Below are 20,256 nucleotides of genomic sequence, written 5' to 3'. Positions count from 1 at the left end.
GTTCTAAAGATTTATGTTTCTATGCTGTGGTTATTTTTGTATTTGTATTCTTTAGTGTCTGCAATACTCATTTGTTCTTACTCAACTTTTTAATTTCTAGTTCATTTGTTTTAAATGGTATCCTTTCACTTTCACCCTGGTCTATGTAATTATCAATCATCTTCTTCTACCTTCCTCCTTTTCTCAGTTCTTGTATTGCATTTCTAAAATCGTGCTGTTTCTATTTTGCGAGCATTTCTAAGTTCTGCACAATACTCTTTCACCCATGTTACCACTTGTATCTCTGCAATTAATACTCATCACCAGTACTTTTGCCAAAATTTCACCAGTCATCTCTTAGTTCAATACAGTTCCTCCAGCAGACTTGTCAACAGAAGAGCCCACTGCAAGGGCATTCCATTCACATTCAAAACTTTTTCTATAGCATTGACACTCAAGGGACAGCTTGGCTTGGGCTTGCCTTCTTTAATTTTCTTGAAAATGCTTTTTTCACCAACACCTGTTTCTATAAGAAGCTCTTCTAGCAGCCTGGTTCGAGACTGACTTTCTTAATTTTATGTTGTGTTCTTTTTCCATGGATACCCTGAACTTTGTCTTTAAGGTCTTAATAGTTTTACAAGACTTTATCTCAAAGTTGGTCATTCTAGGGGAATTTCCCCAAGTACATGGTAGATCCTTTTGGTGTACTGATTGAGATTTTTTTCCTTACTTCTGAAAAGTTTTCCTCCATTGTACTTTTAAACATTAGGCCTGTTCCATGTCTCCAAGAACTTGAGGCTTCACTTACACGTATTTTGAATTTTTTCTTCCGCTGTCCATTTGAACTATTAACTTCTTTTTAAGTCCCCTTTCCCTCATTTAACTGTTTTCCTATCTTTATTCAACGAGCTCAATGATTTTAATATATACCTAACCTCCTTTTGGTACACTGTATTTTATCCCCTTGTTATGTAATGTTTTTGTCTTTTTAAATTTATTCCTGAGTTCCAGCAGCTGTCCTTGATTTTTTTCCAGTTTGGGCCATTTCTATATGTATTTTGTGAATTTCTGATTTGCCCCCAGCAAATGCTCGAGGATATTTATTTAAGCGTTTTATCTTTCATTTAACAAATTCAAGCCACATACCTGAAAGAAATCAGGTAGCTGATGAAGTACTTGTGCCCTAAATATGTAAGAACTCTCAACACTCACTCATTAAAAACCAAAAATCCAACTGAAAAATTAGGTAACAGATTTCAACAGACTCATCACCAGAGAAGACAAATCTTAAAAATAGTTTCAGTGCAATAAGCCAGAACCAGAGGAAATAGTTCATGATTTCATTTATATAAAGTACTTAGAACAGGCAAATTCATAGAGCTAAAAAGTAGAATAGAGGTTATGAAGGGATATAGGAGAGGGGAAGACAAAGGTATTGTTTTATGTTGCAGATAAAGAAAATGTTTCACATATGGACAGCAGGTGGGGCTCTGGGTGGTGACTGGACCATAAGTGTGATGCTCATCACTGGATTAGTCCACTGAAGGTCCACAGGTGGGTGTGATATTGGGAGGAACACCCTGGTGGTGGGTCACTATGGATGTGGCCTGGAGGCTCACACGTTCCTCCTTCTCCCTCAATCTCTCATTGCTTCCTGCCACCATGCCTTGAGCTCTCTCTCCTCTGCCATGCCCTGCTGCCTTAGAGCCAGCCCACTATGGATGAAACCTCTATGAGCCAGAATAAACCTCTCCCCCTTTAATTTGTGGGTGCTGAATATTTTGTCCCAGCAATGAGAAAGTAATCAAGGCAGTGAATAAAATATTACGGCATATCCACACACTGGAATACTCCTCGGCAAACAAAGAGAGAAAAATACTGCTTCACACAACATGGATGAATCTTACACTAATTATGTTGAGAGATGGCAAATAGAAAAGTGTGTATGCTGTATATATTCCACACATATAAAATAACAGAAAGCAAATCAGTAATTACCTGGGCATAGGGGTAAGGGCTGGAGGGAGAGATTACAGGAGTAAACAGGCATGAGTACGTTCAATATCTTGTGGCGATGCCTTCACAGATACTTACACCAAAACTAATAAAAGTCTACATTTTACCACGTGCAGTTTATTCCATCCCTGTTATTCTTCAAGTAAGCTATTCAGAAATAAAGGAAGAAGCAATTTTATGCTGGGCTTTGCCAGGTTTTTTCAAAGGTTAAAATATTTCTATTGCCCACTCCCATCTTGCCAGTTTGGGAGCTAGTACTATGATACCTCCATAGTACTTTATTCCCAACTCACTCAGGTTTACCCTCCTGTCTCTACCACTATCACAGATACAGTGAAACCCAGCTGAATATCCAAAATAAACAGCCAGGCAGAAGCCTCTGTTAAAGAAGTGATAATATTTAAGACATACACAATGTCTTGTACGAGCCACTTAAATTTAGTAAGTAACTCGCATGTAAAAAAAAAAAAATGGATATCTTACACACTCTTAGAAAAGGACTTTTATGGCACATTTTACCTGGCTCAATTCACCTTTCTAATAAAGTTGCAACTAGTGCTTCAAAATCCATTCAAACTGCCCTCGGCATCTTCTGAGACATTTCCCAGGAAAGTAAACCTCGGTGACAGACAGTAAACTCATCTGGGGTCCAAGGACTGTAGTTCCACTGGAACTGTGAAATCACACTGAAATTTTGCTTTATTTCACTAATTCACATACATATTTTCTACTCTTTAAGCCTTATCAAAGTAACATTTTAAGTAACTTACAATCAAGTGAAACTGGTCGTCCACAACTGCTACTTATGATTTTTGTTTTTTTTTGGTTTTTCTCCGGTACCGGGAACCGAACTCACGACCTTGCGCTTGCCAGGCAGGCGCTTTGCCGCTGAGCTAAATCCCCAGCCCCTGCTACTTATGATTCTGAGGATCCAGTATGGTAGTGGGGCTGATGCAGGTGGCAATACCCTAATTTGAATATGTAGATCACCTATTTACTGTGGCACATACAATTCTAAGTAAGTTATAAAGTTCTCAGAAGAGGGAGAAGGCAGATAGATATGGTATGAAGCAATACTCTAGAACTAAGGTAACATACAGAAGCAAGGAGACACTTATCAAATTGATCTTTAGGAGACGACTACTTCCACAAAGTTCACATGAACGCTGCTACCACCACAGGTACTAACTAAAAGCCTGAACCGTGCTGAGCACATTATACCACCCTGCAGCACCAAGTGTTTAGAGGGCTAATTTCCTTACCTAGGATCACACACACTGTGTCAAGAGTTGGGCTTCAAATGAAGACAATGAGCACTCTCAACCACGGTTAACCAGATTAATCAAGATTACAGCCTAAATAACTAGGATCTGTAAATGTTAGGTTTGACTTAGTCAGAACCTGGATGGGAAAGAAAGTGAGGGAAAGTCTCCGTCTGTTTCTTTCTGTATTTCAGGCTATTTCTACTTTTATGGAAAAGAGACACGTGGGAGCACTGACTTTTCAGGGAACCACCTTCTTTGTTTCTTAAGGCAATAAAGTCACTGCTATTTGACAGCTTCTGAGAATAAGACTTGTCTTCCAGAGAAGGCTGCTGCTACTGATTGATCTGAATTATAAGACTCCTTTTAAAAAGCACAATGTCAAAAGATCTTTCTCTGTACACATTTAAGTCTTTTTGATTTGAGAAATTTAGAAGCAAACTGTATGTACCATTCCTATATTCTAGGAGTAGTAACCAACCCTAGTTACCTCTGACTCGGTTTCCCTCCCTTCGCCCATCAAGTATGCTCTGAAAAAGACACTGGTGTGGCCCCAACCCTCCCTCTGGCCACCCGCAAATCTCTAATTGCCTAAATCTTTAAAGGAATGCACAATCTTCCCTTCCTCTCCTCACCTCTCAGGAGGAAAACAAAAGCCTCCAGACTTCATTCTCTTTCAAATGATGTTAATTCTGCTTTTCAAACTGTGCGTCTATTTTGGCTAAAAAATAAAACTCTTTTTCCAGTCAACAAGGAAACCACACTAAGAGCATTTCAGGAAGCAAAAGTTTCAAGAGACAATTGTGATTCTGCTACTGGACTCAGCTTTTCTGTGTTGCCAAGGCAAAGGGGAAAGGAATGAAAAAGAACGGCTGAAGTTGAAAAGAGGGGCAGAGCTCCGGAGAGCCTTTCTGTACACTTCGGAGATTTGAGCTTTCTCAAGATTCTCAAGTATGGCTTGAAATTCTACCACTAAGCGACCAGGACTAGTCCAGTAATTTAGTCTCTAACTCTGACAAACCCCCACCAAATGTTGATAAAAAAACAGCTGCTTGCTTGCTTGATCTTTTTCTTTCCTCTTCTTTTTCTTATCTTTTTTTTTTTTTAAGCACGAGAGCTCTGAGGATTTTTTTTTCTTTTTTTTTTTTTTTTTAGCCCGAGAGCTCTGAGGATGAGCTGCAAACCCTTGCCCATTGTCTGTCCACGCAGACATAATGGCAGACAAGCTCCCTGCCACCTGGTGGTACCTAAACACGTTCTAGTTCTGAAGAGTTGGCCCAGGCAGTCAGCTCGGAGTCAGGACACCTGAGTTCTATTCCTGGCCACGGTAGATAATAACTACTTGTGTGACTGAGCAAATCACCTAACCTCTCATGGTCTCAATTTCGTCACACAAAGGAGTATAGGATTTGCTGTGCAAGGGGCCTCCCCCCCACTAAGTTCTGCAAGCGTTGACTGATGAGAATGTTGCTTCATGGACACCTGGAGTCTGCAGTGTCCAAAGCTCAGTCCCAGATGACGTCTTAGGACACTCGGTGAGGGCGGCGGCTCAGGGCTAACCCAAGAATGACCTGAGAGCCAGTTAGAGTTGGTTCTTTCAGGGAGAGCAGCAATTTTCACTGAAAGGAGAGGGCAAGCTGCCAAAGCAGCTGTGCCCAATATACTATCTACACTGGCCAGATGTCTCTAGATACCGGTGACCTTGAGAACAGAAACCATTTCAAACGAAGTGGAGCGGATAAGACCACTTAACCAGCATGCTCATTTTTGAAATAAAATTCCTCACCTCAGGATACCTCCGGGAACCTGAAGAAATGATGCTCAGAACATTCACGAGTACTAAATTTTAATGAAAAAACTCCAGTAGCCAAGCCCTTTGTGAGGGCAGTTTACCTTTTTGTTTGCTTGTTGCTGGTGAGGTGACGGCAGGCAGGGTGTGCAATAGTAGATAAGGTTTACTGAGTCCTGCAGTTACGAAAGCCGACAGAACAAACACTGTCCCTGCGCACAGGGAGTTGCTATCGCTGAATTCACCAGACTATCTCTGTTCTCCAGATGAGAAAGCAGGCTCGGCCTTGCTAAATGACTCATCCTGGATCACACGGCTGCTGTGTGGAGGGCCAGGATTTGGACCGAGGTCTACTCAAAACCACCAGACCTCATTATTTAGCACTGTAAAACTAAAGAAAGATTGTGAAAGTCAGTTTTAAAGTTCTCTTTCCAGTCTTCCACTGGTTGTTTTGGAGAACACATTTTTGAAATTTAAGGCAGTTTGGCCTAACAATGGCAACACTGTAGTATTCACTTTCCAGGAATAAGACAAATGCAAACACTATTTGAATACAAGAAATGAATTACATTTAATAACATCATCAAACTTAAAAAAACATTCAGTTTACTTTGAGACCACCAAACTCCACTTCCTACACGGTGCCGCAGCCACGGTGCCAGTGGCTCTTTTTTGTACACCGAAGGTGATCTCCCTGAGACATGTTTCCGACACCCGGCACTCATCACACAGCAGCCGCGACCTGGTGACCGAGTTGGGGGTTCGGGCTCCAGCCAGTCTCTGGGTGTTAACATCACACTCCTCACCCAGCTACCCTGGGACTTTACAGAATACTGTACCTTTGCTCACCCGCAGGTTTCTGTTCTGATGTCATTTCTTTTATGGTGCTTTCCCTGGTCTTTCTCTCCGCCCACTCCCAATAGACTTTCATTGTAGGATCTCCAAAATTTTATTGCTAATTTGACTTTACCTCACCTACTGGGCCATAAACTTTGAAGGTATAACTGGTTTTCTTTCTTTTGTATCATACAGTGCCTGATATATAACAGGCTTGTAGTAAGTGGCTTTTCAATTAGCAAGTGTTTGTGAATTACTGTTCCTAGCTTTTTTTTTTTTTCTTTTTTTTGCGACAGCGTCTCACTGTGTAATTCAAGCTAGCCTTGAACTCACGCCTGTCCCAGAACTGAAGTGATTGCTGGGATTACAGGTGTGCACCACGCCTGGCTCCTAACCTCTTTTTTACAAGCTGATTAATGTACTGAAGTCTTTCTTAAATGCAGTCCTCAGACTCATCTGAATTAGCAAGATACCTGTTTAAAAAGACAGACTCTTGTTCCTCATCCCAGATATAATACATCAAAACCTCAGGGACTTTGGGAGAAGGAGGATGAGAAGTTACTGCGTGCACCAAGACCAGAGCACTACCCGTTTCTTGCTCTAGTTATGGGTCTCACTAGCTGTGTAATGAACTTTCATTTTCTCACCTTCAAATTTCCAGAGAGATCCCTCTCACCTCCGAGACTACTGTGTCAGTCCGATTCTGAGACAGTACATCGGTTTAAGCCAGAATGATATGGAAAGGGATGGTATAGTCTTAGGAAGCTGACGGGAAAATGCAGCGCTGCTTTCTTGGTCAAGCAGCATGGTGTCACAAACTACTGACTCTGGGTCAGGTTCATGCCTCAATTTCCACATCGGGATGAGGAGACGATCCTCCACATGCACCTGAGCATCAGGAGCAGCAGCTCACAGCAGCCTTTTCTCTTCCACTCTTCCCTGGTTGCCTTTCCAAGTATTTATTTGCTTAAGTTCCACAGAGCAAAGGTGCTATTATTAGAGACTGCAAAAGCTCCTAAAGGTAGAAAAAACTTCAGGATATGAGTTTAAAACATTGGAAGGAAAAAAAGTCCTTTGTGGGGTGGATTGTAGACATCCAAACTTGGAAATGCCGCTCATTACTTACTACCCAATTGACAGGGCTAATTCATTTACTTGTTAAACCTCACTTTCCTTGGTAAAATGAGAATTATAGTCCTTCTCTCAGATTTCCTTTCTATTTCATACTAAGTGCTTATATATGCCACATACCAATCCACACTGTACTAAATATTAACTCCCTTAATCCTTATAACAACTCTGATTCGAGCCACTATCATTACCTCTACCTTAGGAAAGTGGAAGGTGAGGTACAGGGAGAGTAAGTACTATAATTTCCCTAAGGATATGTAACTTGCCTAAGAATACATAGCCAATAACCAGAGGAGAAAGGAGTCAAAGCTGGGAAGTTTGGCTCTGTAATGTAAGCTTTTAACCACCACACTAGGGCAACTCTTTCTGTGCTGCACACGTTTTTTGATGTTGTTGTCCAGTACTTGGAATTTGAACCCAGGGCATTAATGCATGCTAAACAGGCCCTCTACCACAGAAATAAACGCCCAGCATGCACAACCCTGTCTTTTTTTTTTTTTTTTTAATTAATTTGAAACAGGATCTTGTAAGTTTCCCAGGCTGGCCTGGAACTTTCAATCCTCCTGCTTCAGCCTCCACAATTGGTTTTAATAAAGTTTCTGAGCTTTGGTAGGCATTTAGAGAGGGACAGTTATCATAAAGCAATAAGCCCAGCTGCCAAGTCACCACTGATATGTAAATGATTAGCCCCAGGCACCACACCAGGCAGCTTGCCTTAGCGTGTAATTGCAGCTGAATTAATTATATTCAGCTCATTCCAAGTTCAGATTTGATTCCATTAAATATGTTCCATGAAACTCAGACACTTGTTGTCTAATGGTGATGACTGACCGATGGAAAATAAACACAAATACAGCTCTTTACACACTTGACACAGATGGAGACGCTCAATTTACCATTATTGACCTAAGACTGGTACACATGCCTATGTATTTCTGAGCACATGCTCTACTACTAAAACCTCTGGGTATTCATCTGCTTTGTTAAGGAGGTGGAAACCACTTCTTTACAGAAGCTGTCCAATGCAGAGGTTAAGCAGTGTGGATTTCGAAACTTGGCTCTCTGGTTTCAAGATGTGTGACAACTTAAAACTGCACTGCAGCAATCTGTCAGTACTGTACTTCAACCGGTTGTGGTCAGGAGTGAGTGCAAATACACGTGAAGTGGTAAAAGTGCTTACCCCTACCACATAATAAGCACAAAAAGCAGCTATTTTCATTTGTTACTGTTTTTATTGTAATGGTTATCACGAGATTCTTCAGTATTTTGTTTAGACAAGACTGGCTTACATTACAAATTTTGTTTTTAGTCTAAGGAAGAGGCGCAGAGAAGTTATGTTCCCCATCCTGATTCACTCTCATCCCATTTTCAAGAACACAGTAGTGCACAGGGCCTTTTCGCATGTAGTGTTTAATCCCACCACAAGCCTTGAAAGAGACACAATCACTCCCCCTTCCATGGGTCAGCGAACACAAGCTCAAAGCGGACGAGTGACTGGCCCAAGGTGGAAGTTACCAAGTGCAAAATCGAATGCATGTCTTCTTACCCTGGAGTGTCCATCTCCAGTCCCCTATCATATTTTAACTCTACTACTACAGGCAAATAAGTACCTCCTTTAAACAGTCTTATCTGTCCTGAATTCTGGAAGAATTTCACTTCCTTTTAACCAGCTGGCAATCGCCCTCCACGGTAAGCAACAGACTCACTCATTTCTCCCCCATGTCTTTCTCATCAGCAGGATTCCTGGGTCCTTGCCTTCCCCCAATGGTTTATAATTCACTTCTGTATTTTATGGATCAAGATTTGGCCAGGGGCACAGCAGTTTCACGCTGGCCTTTCCCATTGGTTGTCTCTTAAATGTAAGTACATCGTTTTTAAACCAGTTCCTTTCTCCCCCATTGAAAAGTTCTAGGTTTAATGTTTCACAGCACCTGTCCGTAACTGTTTCCTAACTTCAGCATCTTACTTAAATATCTGTGCAGTGCACCACACCACCACCAAATGCAAGGCAAACTTTCCAGGTGCTCAAAGAAAAACATGGCCACTAAAAAACTACTGCTGACTGCTACAAAGCTAGCTAGCCATATATAGTTGATAGGCAAACATAAAAGAAAAAATAAGGCAATTTCACCATTATTGTACACGTAGTGCATTTAATTTTAGCTCACAAGAAGCTGCCCAAACATCCCTTATAAAATCATACTCTTCCACCTCATTTCCTCCTGAGGATCCCACACAGGTGAGCAGGCAGGTACTACAGTAAGGGTATGATGTGACTGCGTGGGCCAAACTGGACCTCCTCCCTAAGAAACCAGTCCTTTTTGGGTTTTTTGGGGGTTTTTGTTTGTTTGTTTTTTGTTTTTCTTCCGGTACCAGGAATCGAACTCATGACCTTGAGCTTGCCAGGCAGGCGCTGTGCCGCTGAGCTAAATCCCCAGCCCCCTTTCTGTGGAGTGAAGAGCTAAGGGCAGCAGTGCCTCCTGCAGAGCTGCTCTAGACCTGAGGCCATGATGCAGCAGAATATAAACCTAAGCTTCCACTGGTAAGGTCAGTTGATAGTCCAGAGTGTTAAAGAACTATTTAAACAACCAGGGGGGAAACTGCCGAAGTCCTTCATCGATCTAAATCCTTTTATTTAAACCACAGAATGTTTCCAGGGTACACCTTTTATTTAGGAACTTACCGTTTAGTTATACAAGTCAGTGGCTCTTAGCAGTTTTGTGAAAAGCAAACCTCCAACAGAGTACTATGGTAAGATTTCAGTGCTAAACATCACAGGAAGAGAGAATTCTGTAGAAGGCAGTGACAGTTATGAAAGTGGAATATGGGTCAGCAGCACAATAAGTTGTTTCTCTCCCCACCTCCATTCATGGGGAAGAGCTGCTGAGACAATGGAAGCCCAGACCAGCCCTAAAGGGAATCAAGTCTGCATGCAGCCTTTTAAGCTAGTTCTGACACCATCATCTAACCAGCGGCACCAATGCCCAGCTGTGCTAGCCATTCCACATAATCTGGGGCCTCTTTTGGCTGCTTGGATTTTTTAACAGTGCTCTATCCTACTGCTGTCCCAAGACTCCCAGCTTGGTTTTTATAAATGAATATCCCCCTTTCACTTCCCCATCTCTGCCCCCAACAAACCTCATTTCCCCAAAATCAGGGCAGAGGTTTGATGACTTCGCGAATTCATGATCAGTCATAATTCTGAGACTTCCAAGAGAATATTCATATTTTGAAGTTGAAAATGGCCAACAGGATAGGATACACATTAAGCGAAAAGAAGTGTGAAGTCTTCTCTGAGCCTTCTGATACCTAATACCAAAGAGGCTACAAGTAAAACCAGGATAAGCAGCTGAGAGCATTACATAAAAATAATCTATTTTTTGTCTTGCTTTTGCAAGCATCCTTCAAAGCCAAAGGGGAAGGGGTAGATCACCCACTCCCACCACAAGTAAAACCTCCTCAACCCTGTAAGACGTTGCTCAAGATGATTCACAGGTTAGATTAATAAGTCAAAAATCACAACTCACGAAGTTTCAACTGTTTCCCCAAAGCAAGTCTTAGAAGTACTAGTCAGGTTATATTCTTAATTTAAATACTATTTTCACACAACTAAAATCAGTGTACACACTACTACTACTTCTTTCATTTACTATGACAAATGTTTTTCTATGGCTTTAAAAATACTTTTTTGTTGTCTTTTAACAGCTGCTAGCTGGCTGGTATTCTTCCTGTTCTCTGAAGTAGCAGTGTGAGATGGGAAAGACCCGCATTTTAAATAAATAAGAAATAAGTGAAAAATTCTTATCCTGCACACCTCATACTGCAGAGATAGAAAAAGGAAAGTAATGAAGTGGAGGATGAAGCTCAGAAAGGCAAAAGCATGAGAAAGATACTTTGTATAATTTGTAAACTAAAATTTCAAATTGGAGATTTAGCAAACATAATTCCACCCATAAATTATACTGTTGATATCTAGATGACTGCTTCAATTTACATAACTTTTGTATATAATGGTACTAGCTGAACCTGCCTATGTGTTCCCCAATTAATAAAAACCCCAAATAAATACCCCAAATAATGCACTTAAGAACATGTACTGGCTGGGGGTAGTGGGGGATCAAAATAACAAACTTCGTATTTTGCCTTGGATTTAAGACTATGGAATCCACTAAAAGATTGGATATTAAATTCTACTCATGACTATATATTCTTTCAACTGTTCCAGTAATAAAACTGACAATGATAAATCCTTGGTGAAAGTTCACTGTTTAAACCCTTTGTCCCACTAGGCTATGTAGTGTAATGTAGTGAACTAGAATAGAAGAACTTATCAGAATAGAAAAACTTCCACCCAGACTTAAGAATGGAACCCTAGCGGGCTGTGGAAGACCAACTTCAGAAGCCAAGGATACCTTCCTTATGTCCAGCAGGAAGCCTCTGAAAATATCCGCTATAGCCGAGATGCCGGATGTTCTCCAAAGGCCGTGCTGATCCCCGGGACCGTGTTACCGGGAGGGAGCAGAACCTTTAAGAGATGAAGCCTAGTGGGGCCACTGCACACTGTGTCAGCCACATCTCTACTACCGTGACAATAGCTAGCACAGAAAAACATCACAATTCAAAACCTGAAGTATGGTTTTTGCTGAATGCATACAACTTTTGCACCATCAAAAAGTACAATGGCTGTCTTAGGGAAAAGCACCAGGGTGACTGACCTGTGAGCTGAACTAGCTGCTTTTCGGCAGGACATGATTTTTCAATTGAGATAATTACAGATTTACCTGCTGTTCTAGGAATAATGGAGAAATCAATCCGAGTAGTGATGCTGATAAAGTCAAAATACAGAAAATCTCCACTGCTCTCCGGATCCCTCAGACTGCCTGTTCAGCTACCACCACTTCCCCTTGTCCCCAAGTCTCCCTCAACCCTGGCCACAAGGAATCTCTCCTCTATTTCTATAACACTGAAGCTTTCTCTTCAAGGTAAAACTTACCAAGTCATGCATTACAGGATAACTGAAGGAGCTAAAGTCAGAACCCACATTCAGTAAACAGGTGAAGACGACTTTAGCTGTATTTTAATTTTAAAAGATGGCAACCATGGTGCTGAAATGAAAGCACCTTGAAGCTAAAACTGCAAGGTGTCACTCCAGATGAACACTGAAGGCTCAGGATTTTAAGCTCAGGTTTAATACAGCCTTTCAACTTGAATAGGTTCAAAATGCAGAAGACAATTTTCAAAGACCATGTGAAAAACAAAAACAAAAAAGGCCAAATGGCAGAAAATCTCCATTAAGGCATTTTAATAGCAGCAGATAGCGACTGAATAGTCTTCTCAATACCACAATTAGGTGACTGACTGAACCACTGTCAGCATTTACTCCGGTAAAGAGAAAGAAAACCTACATTTAATTCAACCACTAATAAGCAGCCTCGATTCTCAAGGCTAGTAAAAGTCCAAGTAAATAGTCCACCTGCTACATCAGCAGCAGGGTCAGAGTCTTCACCAGCTTCTGGAACTTTCTGTTTCCTGAAGCGCTCACACGTGCAGAAAAAGGAATTCCTAACATTTTCTACTTCCCAAAGATGTATTTTTCAGGCAGGGCCAAAGCAGTATCTTTCAACAAAAGGAAGGTTACTCCCTCCTCACGCTCTTTGTCATTGGTACCTATAATGAATGCAAGCTGAGGCACAGTGTTTCCCAAGAGTTTCAAATTTTCCCCAGGAGTTTTACCCTATTTTATTTAGAACAAATTAAATGGCATAAGTAAAAACAATTATTTAAAGCCATAAAATTATTGTTGGTTAAAAAAACACAGTAAAAGATACCCAAAAAGGTATGTGAACACAACACCAACTACATAAGAAGTAACATCAAGAATCAACACAAGGGATTCTATTAAATCAAAAAGCTCCTGCACAGCAAAGGAAATAACAAGAGTAAAGAGACAACCTACAGAGCAGGAAAAGTTTTTTTGCTAACTACTCCCAGACAATATCTGGGATACATAAAGAATTCAAAAAATTAGACTCCCCCAAAATAAAAGACCCAAACAAATAATGGGCAACTAAAATGAATAGACACTTCTCAGACGCACTGATGTGTTACATACATGTAACAACTCCTTAGGATGAATGTAATCACTATATACTTGCAAACATGTGCTAATGAAAATTAACAGCTGAGGAAAAAAATCTGCATTGATCCAAACGACAAAAGCATGCCTTTCTCCTCCACTACCCACTTAAAGGCATCAGACTGCTAACCTTGAAAGTATCAGCAAAAGGAAAATTCTGGAAAGAGGAAGTCAGTTTTATAACTATCAGAATATGCAAAATCAAAATGCTGAATAATTTAAAAGATGAACTTTGTAGCATCTCTTTTGAATAAGAGATAACTACACCCAGACAACTGGGCCTGCTTGACTTGGCTGGATACTTAACCAGCGGCTGTCCAACAGGAGCACGCATAAGAATCGCAGCATGTATGACTACCTAAACATGAGACGTCGAATCTGACAAAGCTGAACTGAGATGCACAGAGTAGAAAGATGGTGCAAGAAGCTGAAGGAGCGGGGAAGGAGAGATGCTGGTGAAAAGGTACGAAGTTTCAGTTAGGAGGAATAGTTCCACTGACCTCTTACACAGCACGGTGACCACGGTTATAATGTATTATGCATTTTAAAACTGCTGAACGAGATTTTAGATGTGCCCACCACAAAGAAATGGCAAGGATGGGTAGTGATAAGTACATCAGCCTAATCTGATCATTCCACGATGTATACATATATCAAAATATCCTACTGCACCCCATAAATATACACAATCGTTACTTTAGAAATCGGCACTTTGTGATGCTGATGCTACTACTCTGGAGACCACAGTTTGAAAATTACCGTAAACCACCTAGATAATCAAGATTCTTCTCATGAGTTGTCAGGGACTCAGTGGATAACACCAAATTTGGAAGACTTAACTATCTTGTGCTTAAACTGCTACACTGCTCTTTAAAACACTTCAGCTGAAGTAAAATACTTATGCAGTTCAAAGTACTTCATTGTCGAGTTGTGTATCTGTAGCTCAGAATTCTAGACCCCCTTTTCCCTGCCTCACAGAAATACGCAGGTGTGTTCCATGTGGCTCATATTCCAGAGAGAGTGTGTCTATTCAATTCTGGGAGGTACAGGGGTTGTTTTAGCACGGTCTCTCCCCACAAGATATACAGGATGCTTCAGAGTGGTGTCTACAAAAAAGTCCATTTTCTTCCATACTGACATCGGACAAGTCACAATATGAAAAAAATGTAAGTGAAGTCCTGATGTGTTCAAATTAAGTATATCTTACCTTTGGTCTTAAAAGTTCTGTAGAACTGTTCTCACAAGATTCTTGAGCAGAGAGGAGGCTGAAGTGATATTTGCAAAGGGTCAAAATGCCTACGGCAGCCAGTTTTCCAACTCCGGTCAAAGCTTCTATCAGAGCATGTAAGTTATTAAGAGTAACAAAATCATCTCAGCATTGCTCTTTTTATCTTGCCAGAGGTGTTGGTAACAGCAATAAAATGACCAAAAAAAAGATGGTCCAAAGGAATAGACAAACTGAAAATTCTCTACAAAATGGACAAATGATCATATAAGATAAATTATAACCAGTATTTTATTTAACAGCAAAAATTTACTGAACAATGGTAGCTGCTGAGAGATGGCAGTAACACACACAGTCCGCGCCTCCTTGGGGCTTTGCTCTCTATCTGGCAGAGAAGGCCAACAGAACAGTAACTGTACCCATGAAGAACGCTGTGGAAAAAACTCAGGTTGCAAAGACACAACCTATCTTGGAGAAGGAAAAGGAGGCACCAAGAAAGGCTTCCCGGTGAAACTGACCTCCTCCAGGAAGTTTAAACACAAAGAAAGAAGAGTGAGCTGGGCCAAGGGGGAGGAAAGAGTAGGAGGAGAGGGCACAGAGTGCTTCCAGAGAACCCAAGCGCATCGCACATGGCGAGTGGGAAGAAAGCTGAGAAAGCAGTAGGAGCCACAGCTGCACGGCTCTATGTACAGCTGTCCGGGAGCCACGGGAAACGTGGGCGACATCACGTCCGCATCCTAAAGGACCACTTTCTGCAGAGCAGATTACAGAACTGAAGCGGGCAGCAGTCAGGCGGCGAGTGCTGCAGGGCAGAGTGAAATACAGAGGGGGAGGTGGATGGAGACGCATCCACGGTGAATCTCGGCTGCAGGATACTTTTCACGTCAAAACGCACCTACTTTCCAGAATGCTGACACACAGATCACTTAACTTTCGGACGTGTCGTTTCATGATGTGAGCAGGATTAAAACCTTCCCTACGTACCCCTGAAAGTTACAGCTGAGATCAAAACATCATCTACCATGGCTGGGGGTGTAGCTCAGCGGCATAAACACTTGCCTGGCAAGCCTGAGGTCATGAGTTCGATTCCCAGTACCAAAAAAAAAAAAAATCATCTACCTGAATAATCCTGTTTTTACATATTACTCACACACTGCTTTTTTCCAAAACTCTTAGCACCATTTCAATTTCTGCCTAAAAAGAGGACCATATGTCTCTACATTGAGCTTCTGCTAAAATAATAGTAATAATAATAATAATAAAACAACTACAGTATGTCACATGTGCTGTAACAAGCAGAAAAGAATGTCTGTATTGGAACTAGTAAGAATTCCAGAGATAAATCCAAGAAAAGATGTGCAAGAACTGTACAGAAACAAACACTAAGTAGTATGTTCAAGAGTATAACTGCATCAGTCTTCCCCAAATGAAATCAATGAAATTTCAGTAAATACCCAGTGGGTTCTTCACAGGATTACACAATGTAACCCTAAAATGTTAGAATCACAAAAATACAGTATTGAATGAATAAGTTGTAGTAGGAAAAATTCTAGTATCATTTTATAAATATACAAAATAATATGCAGTGTCATGGACTCATACCCACATAATACTATAAAATTTGGATGGGAAGATAGATATCAAATTAAAAAGAGTGGTTAGTGAAGGAAATGAGGTTGGGGCATACAACCACGGCTTCAGTTTAAGTATAACCCTTTATTTCTTAAATGAGTGGGGGATACACAGATGTTTGTAAATTATTCCTCAGTCTTTAAATGCTTTCTGTATGTTTTAAAAATTTTACAAAAATACAGAATGCCTTTTAGTTAACCACTTAACAGTTTACCCCGAGTATCACTCAGGCAGTGTGTTTGTTTACGTACTGACTATCCCAAGTGATGTTGGGCAGATGTTGAATGTTTTATTGAATAAATTTAATAAAATTATCACTTTTATATTTCCTGTTATCTCATAAAATTAACAAAAAATATTCAATTTTTGGTATCCTGTATTTAAATAATTGGCCTGTAAGTAGTTAAAAAGCATGTTATTACGTGATCTAGCTCAGTAGTCCCCAAACACCAATCCAACAGCAGCATCAGCAATACGTGAAGTACTTGTTAAAAGCACACGTCAGTAGACTATCCCAAGATCAGGATTCTTTGCAGGGAAGCCATGTGATCCTAGTGCACGTCCACATTTGTAAACTCTTAGTAACCACTGGCTATATTAATAGCCAATCCATTAACAAAACTGGTTTCAGTGTGATAATGATATATTTAAATGCTTGAATATTTAATCACTGTCCAACTGATCTGTCTCAACTGTGGATTCTAACTTAAAGGCAAAATGCTACCCAAACTAAAAAATACAGTTGTCCATCCATACCCATAAAAGACTGGCTCCACGACTCCCTGAGACACTATAATCTGTAGATCCTCAAGTTCCTTATGTAAAATGATGGAGTATTTGCATATTACCTACACACAATCCTCCCCTATCATTTAAATAATCTCTGAATTACTTATAATACCTAATATAATGTAAGTGCTATATGGTTATTACACTCTAATGTTGTTTAGGACTAATAAGCAGGAAAATGCTATGTCTATACTGAACATGTACAACTTTTTTTCATTCTGAGTATTTTCAATCCCCACTTAGTTCCATGAATGGATACAGAATCCAGATATGGAGGTCCAATCCTTTATACCTCCCAAAGGTCATACATGCAAAAGCTAGGCATAATTTACAAAATATTTTTATAGAATGGTCTTACAACAGAACGTAATTCCTCCATATACTCCACAAGAAATATGCCACAAGAAATACACCACAGCAAAATTCCACCAGAGATGATTAAAAAGTGCCATGTTATAGGTTTCTTTCCCAGAGTGGCATCTTTAAGTGCCATCTTAAGTGGAACCTTTAGATGATGGGGCCTAGTGGGAGGGAAGTCAGGTCACTGGGAGTATGCTCTTAAAGGGGATCAGGGGACCCCAGCTCCTGCCTTTTCCTCTCTGCTCTGCCACAAACTTTATTCTGCTACATGCTCCATATCATGACATGCTACCTTGCCACAGGCCCAAAAGCAATGGGACAATTGGCCATGGATTGAAACTTCCAAAGCTGTGAGCCAAAACAAACTTCTCTTCTTTGTAAGTTTACTCTCACAGATACTTGTTCCAGGGATAGAAAGCTAATACATGGGCATTCTCTCTCTCCTTCCCTCCTTCCTCTCTCTCAGTAACACATTCTTTCTCTCACATACATACATACACAGACACAAGTGTGCTCGTGCATACGCGCATTCACACACACACTTCCCAAATATTCTGGAATTACAACTGAAAAAACAGAAAGATTATTTGGTGTGAGACGACACAGATCTACTGGGCACACAAAGTACATCAACACAGAGAGACTCACTCACCAGGACTTTCTACTCGCTTATAGTGGTAGGGATTGATGCAGACCTCCTTCTGCTTGGAACCAAAAGGAAACTCACAGCACTCCAGCGGTTTTAGTTCATGGTGGCTCTGGAGATCAGGCCAGCGCCACACACGGCAGTAGATGACATGAGGCAGTCCCTTCCGGTGGGAGACCTGCAGCCTGCCATCCAGCGAGCGGGGAATGGTGACACAGTTACTTGGCTGCCCTGGGCAGCTCAAGGCCTTTTCCAGTTCCTCCATGGCACCTTTCTTTTTCTTCAGTTTTTTCACCAAAGCATCAACAGCTTTCTCTGCCCACTTTTCTTCTTCATCACCCTGTTTCCACCCAAGAAGTCTTTTCACAGCTGGGCTTGTGAAGGAAAATAAACTTGTCACGTTCATAGTGACTATACTAGTTATAAACTCCTCAGAAACGTGAAACAAAGGGGTCTCCAAATGCAAAAGGACAGCAGGAGAGGTGCCAGTTATTTACAAAGGCTTCTCTTTAGCTTCTTAGTCTGACGCTCTGAAAGTAGAAATTATCATTCCTAGTCTTCTATAATGTAATCCAAAGTCAGCACCTAGAAACAAAAAAAGAAAAATGTTTAAAATCACATCTTCCACACAATCATAACTAATTAATTAATTACTATGTGCCAGGTAACTAAGTACTTTTATGTACAGGTGGTCCCTAGTTTATGGTGGTTTGACTTTATCAATTCTGGACTTTATAATGGGTTTATAGGGACGGAGCCCCATCCTCAGCTGAGGAGCGTCTGCATTATAGGAACCTGTGGACCAGATTCGTATATTGGAGCCCCAGCCCACAGTGTGACTGCACTGGGACAAATAATCTTTAAAGCTGTCAGGTCATGAGAGTGGGGCTGCAATGCCTTAGGACTGGTGGTCTTCGAAGAGAACTACATGGAGTAGCATGTATCAGATGAAGCTTCCCCGAAACAAACGAACCAGAAAATAGAAAGTTTCTGCGAGGTATCAAAGTGCATTAAGAGAAAAAAAATGTAAAACTCCAAGTTTTTAGAGAAAGGATAAGCAAAGAAGTGAGCTGAACATTCTTCACTACTTTTCCCCTGAAGGCACTGCCAATGCCTATGGCATAAGCAGCAAGGGATCTAGTAGAGAGAACGAAGTAGCTAGTAAGAGACTAAAAGCTCAGAAAGCTAAGCTGAGCTTCCAGTAGTCTCACAGTGCTGAGGACACCAAAACAACACAAACACCCGCAAACTGGAATCACCTTAATCCTAGACTAGATCACAGTGATGGGTATCACTAACAGCTTGGCCAATAAAATACAAAACAACAAAAAACTCTCTCCTGAGAAGGGAAATCATCATCCTGAGACTATAATTCCCTCCCACACACAATGTACAGCATCCATCAAAAGCTACCAGGCATACAGAAGAGGTGACTGAGTGACCAGAGTAAAACGAAAGACCACAGACCTAGGATGGGGTCCAGATCCTGGGATTACCAGACACAAATTCTAAAATATTAAGTATTAATATGCCAAGAAAACGGAAGACAAAATTGAGGATTCTAAGAGAGAACCAAAATACATACAAAAGAATGAACTAAAAACTCTTGAAGTGAAAAATACAGTAACTAATGAAGACTTTAGAAGGTCATAATAACAGGTTAGTGAAAGTAGGGAAAAAAGATTAGTTAACTGGAAGATTAGTAACAAATGTTTGTGCTGAAGAAAGCTTTTTTAAAAAAGAAATATAAAGAGAACAACTGAGTAGATGTAATAGATAAGCAAAAAAAGGCCTAGTACCATGTAACTGGAGTCCCAGAGGAAGAAAGAGCAAGTCTGTGGCTGAAACAGTAGTTTTAGCCTCTGGCCAAGGTTTTTCAAAATTGCTAAGAGACTGTAGTAACAACAACAAAACATACAAGTTTCAAGGTGTCATATCACAAATTGCTGAAAATCTAAGAAAAAAATCTTCAAGATGACACATAACTAGCCAGGCATGGTAGCCCACATCTGTGATGGTAGCTGAGATTTCAAGGCTGAGATAGGAAGATCACAAATTTAAGCCCAGTCTGGGCAATTCAGTGACTTAATGAGATCCTCTCTCAAAATGAAGGCTAAAAAGGAGCATGTAGGTCAATGTGAAGGCCCTGGTTTCAATCTCCAGTACTGGCGGGGAAAAATCCCACATTATCTTCTCTTTAGTAAGGTTGGCAGTTGACAGTTCAACAGAAACAATGGAAGCAATGAAATGACACCTATAGCACACCAAAGGTAAATAAGTAAACTGGTAACTTAGAATTTTACCCTTAAAGGGAATTAAAAAAAAAAAAAAAAGAAAGAAAAAACCTTCAAAAATCACTGTGAAGGGGCTGGGGATTTAGCTCAGCGGCAAAAGCGCTTGCCTGGCAAGCGCAAGGTCGTGAGTTCGGTTCCTGGTACCGGAGAAAAACCTAAA

At 40.7% G+C, this 20,256-nt stretch overlaps 1 protein-coding gene across 3 annotated transcripts in view; it reads right to left on the bottom strand.

The window, feature by feature from the left end:
• Positions 1 to 20,256, bottom strand: part of Smad1 (SMAD family member 1) — a 72,124-nt gene that overhangs the window by 26,624 nt on the left and 25,244 nt on the right. For all 3 annotated transcript variants that reach the window (XM_013515301.1, XM_005386647.2, XM_013515300.1), the window contains exon 2: positions 17,809 to 18,387. In XM_013515301.1, coding sequence (XP_013370755.1) covers positions 17,809 to 18,208 — 400 coding nt within the window. In that variant the 5' untranslated portion in view covers positions 18,209 to 18,387. The remainder of the gene's footprint in view (positions 1 to 17,808; positions 18,388 to 20,256) is intronic.

Source organism: Chinchilla lanigera, unplaced genomic scaffold (assembly GCF_000276665.1).
Source record: "Chinchilla lanigera isolate Chin_1 unplaced genomic scaffold, ChiLan1.0 scaffold00027, whole genome shotgun sequence".
NCBI classification, from domain to species: domain Eukaryota; kingdom Metazoa; phylum Chordata; class Mammalia; order Rodentia; family Chinchillidae; genus Chinchilla; species Chinchilla lanigera.
Note: the sequence above shows the minus strand (reverse complement) of the source record. Positions and strands in the feature narration are given on the sequence as shown.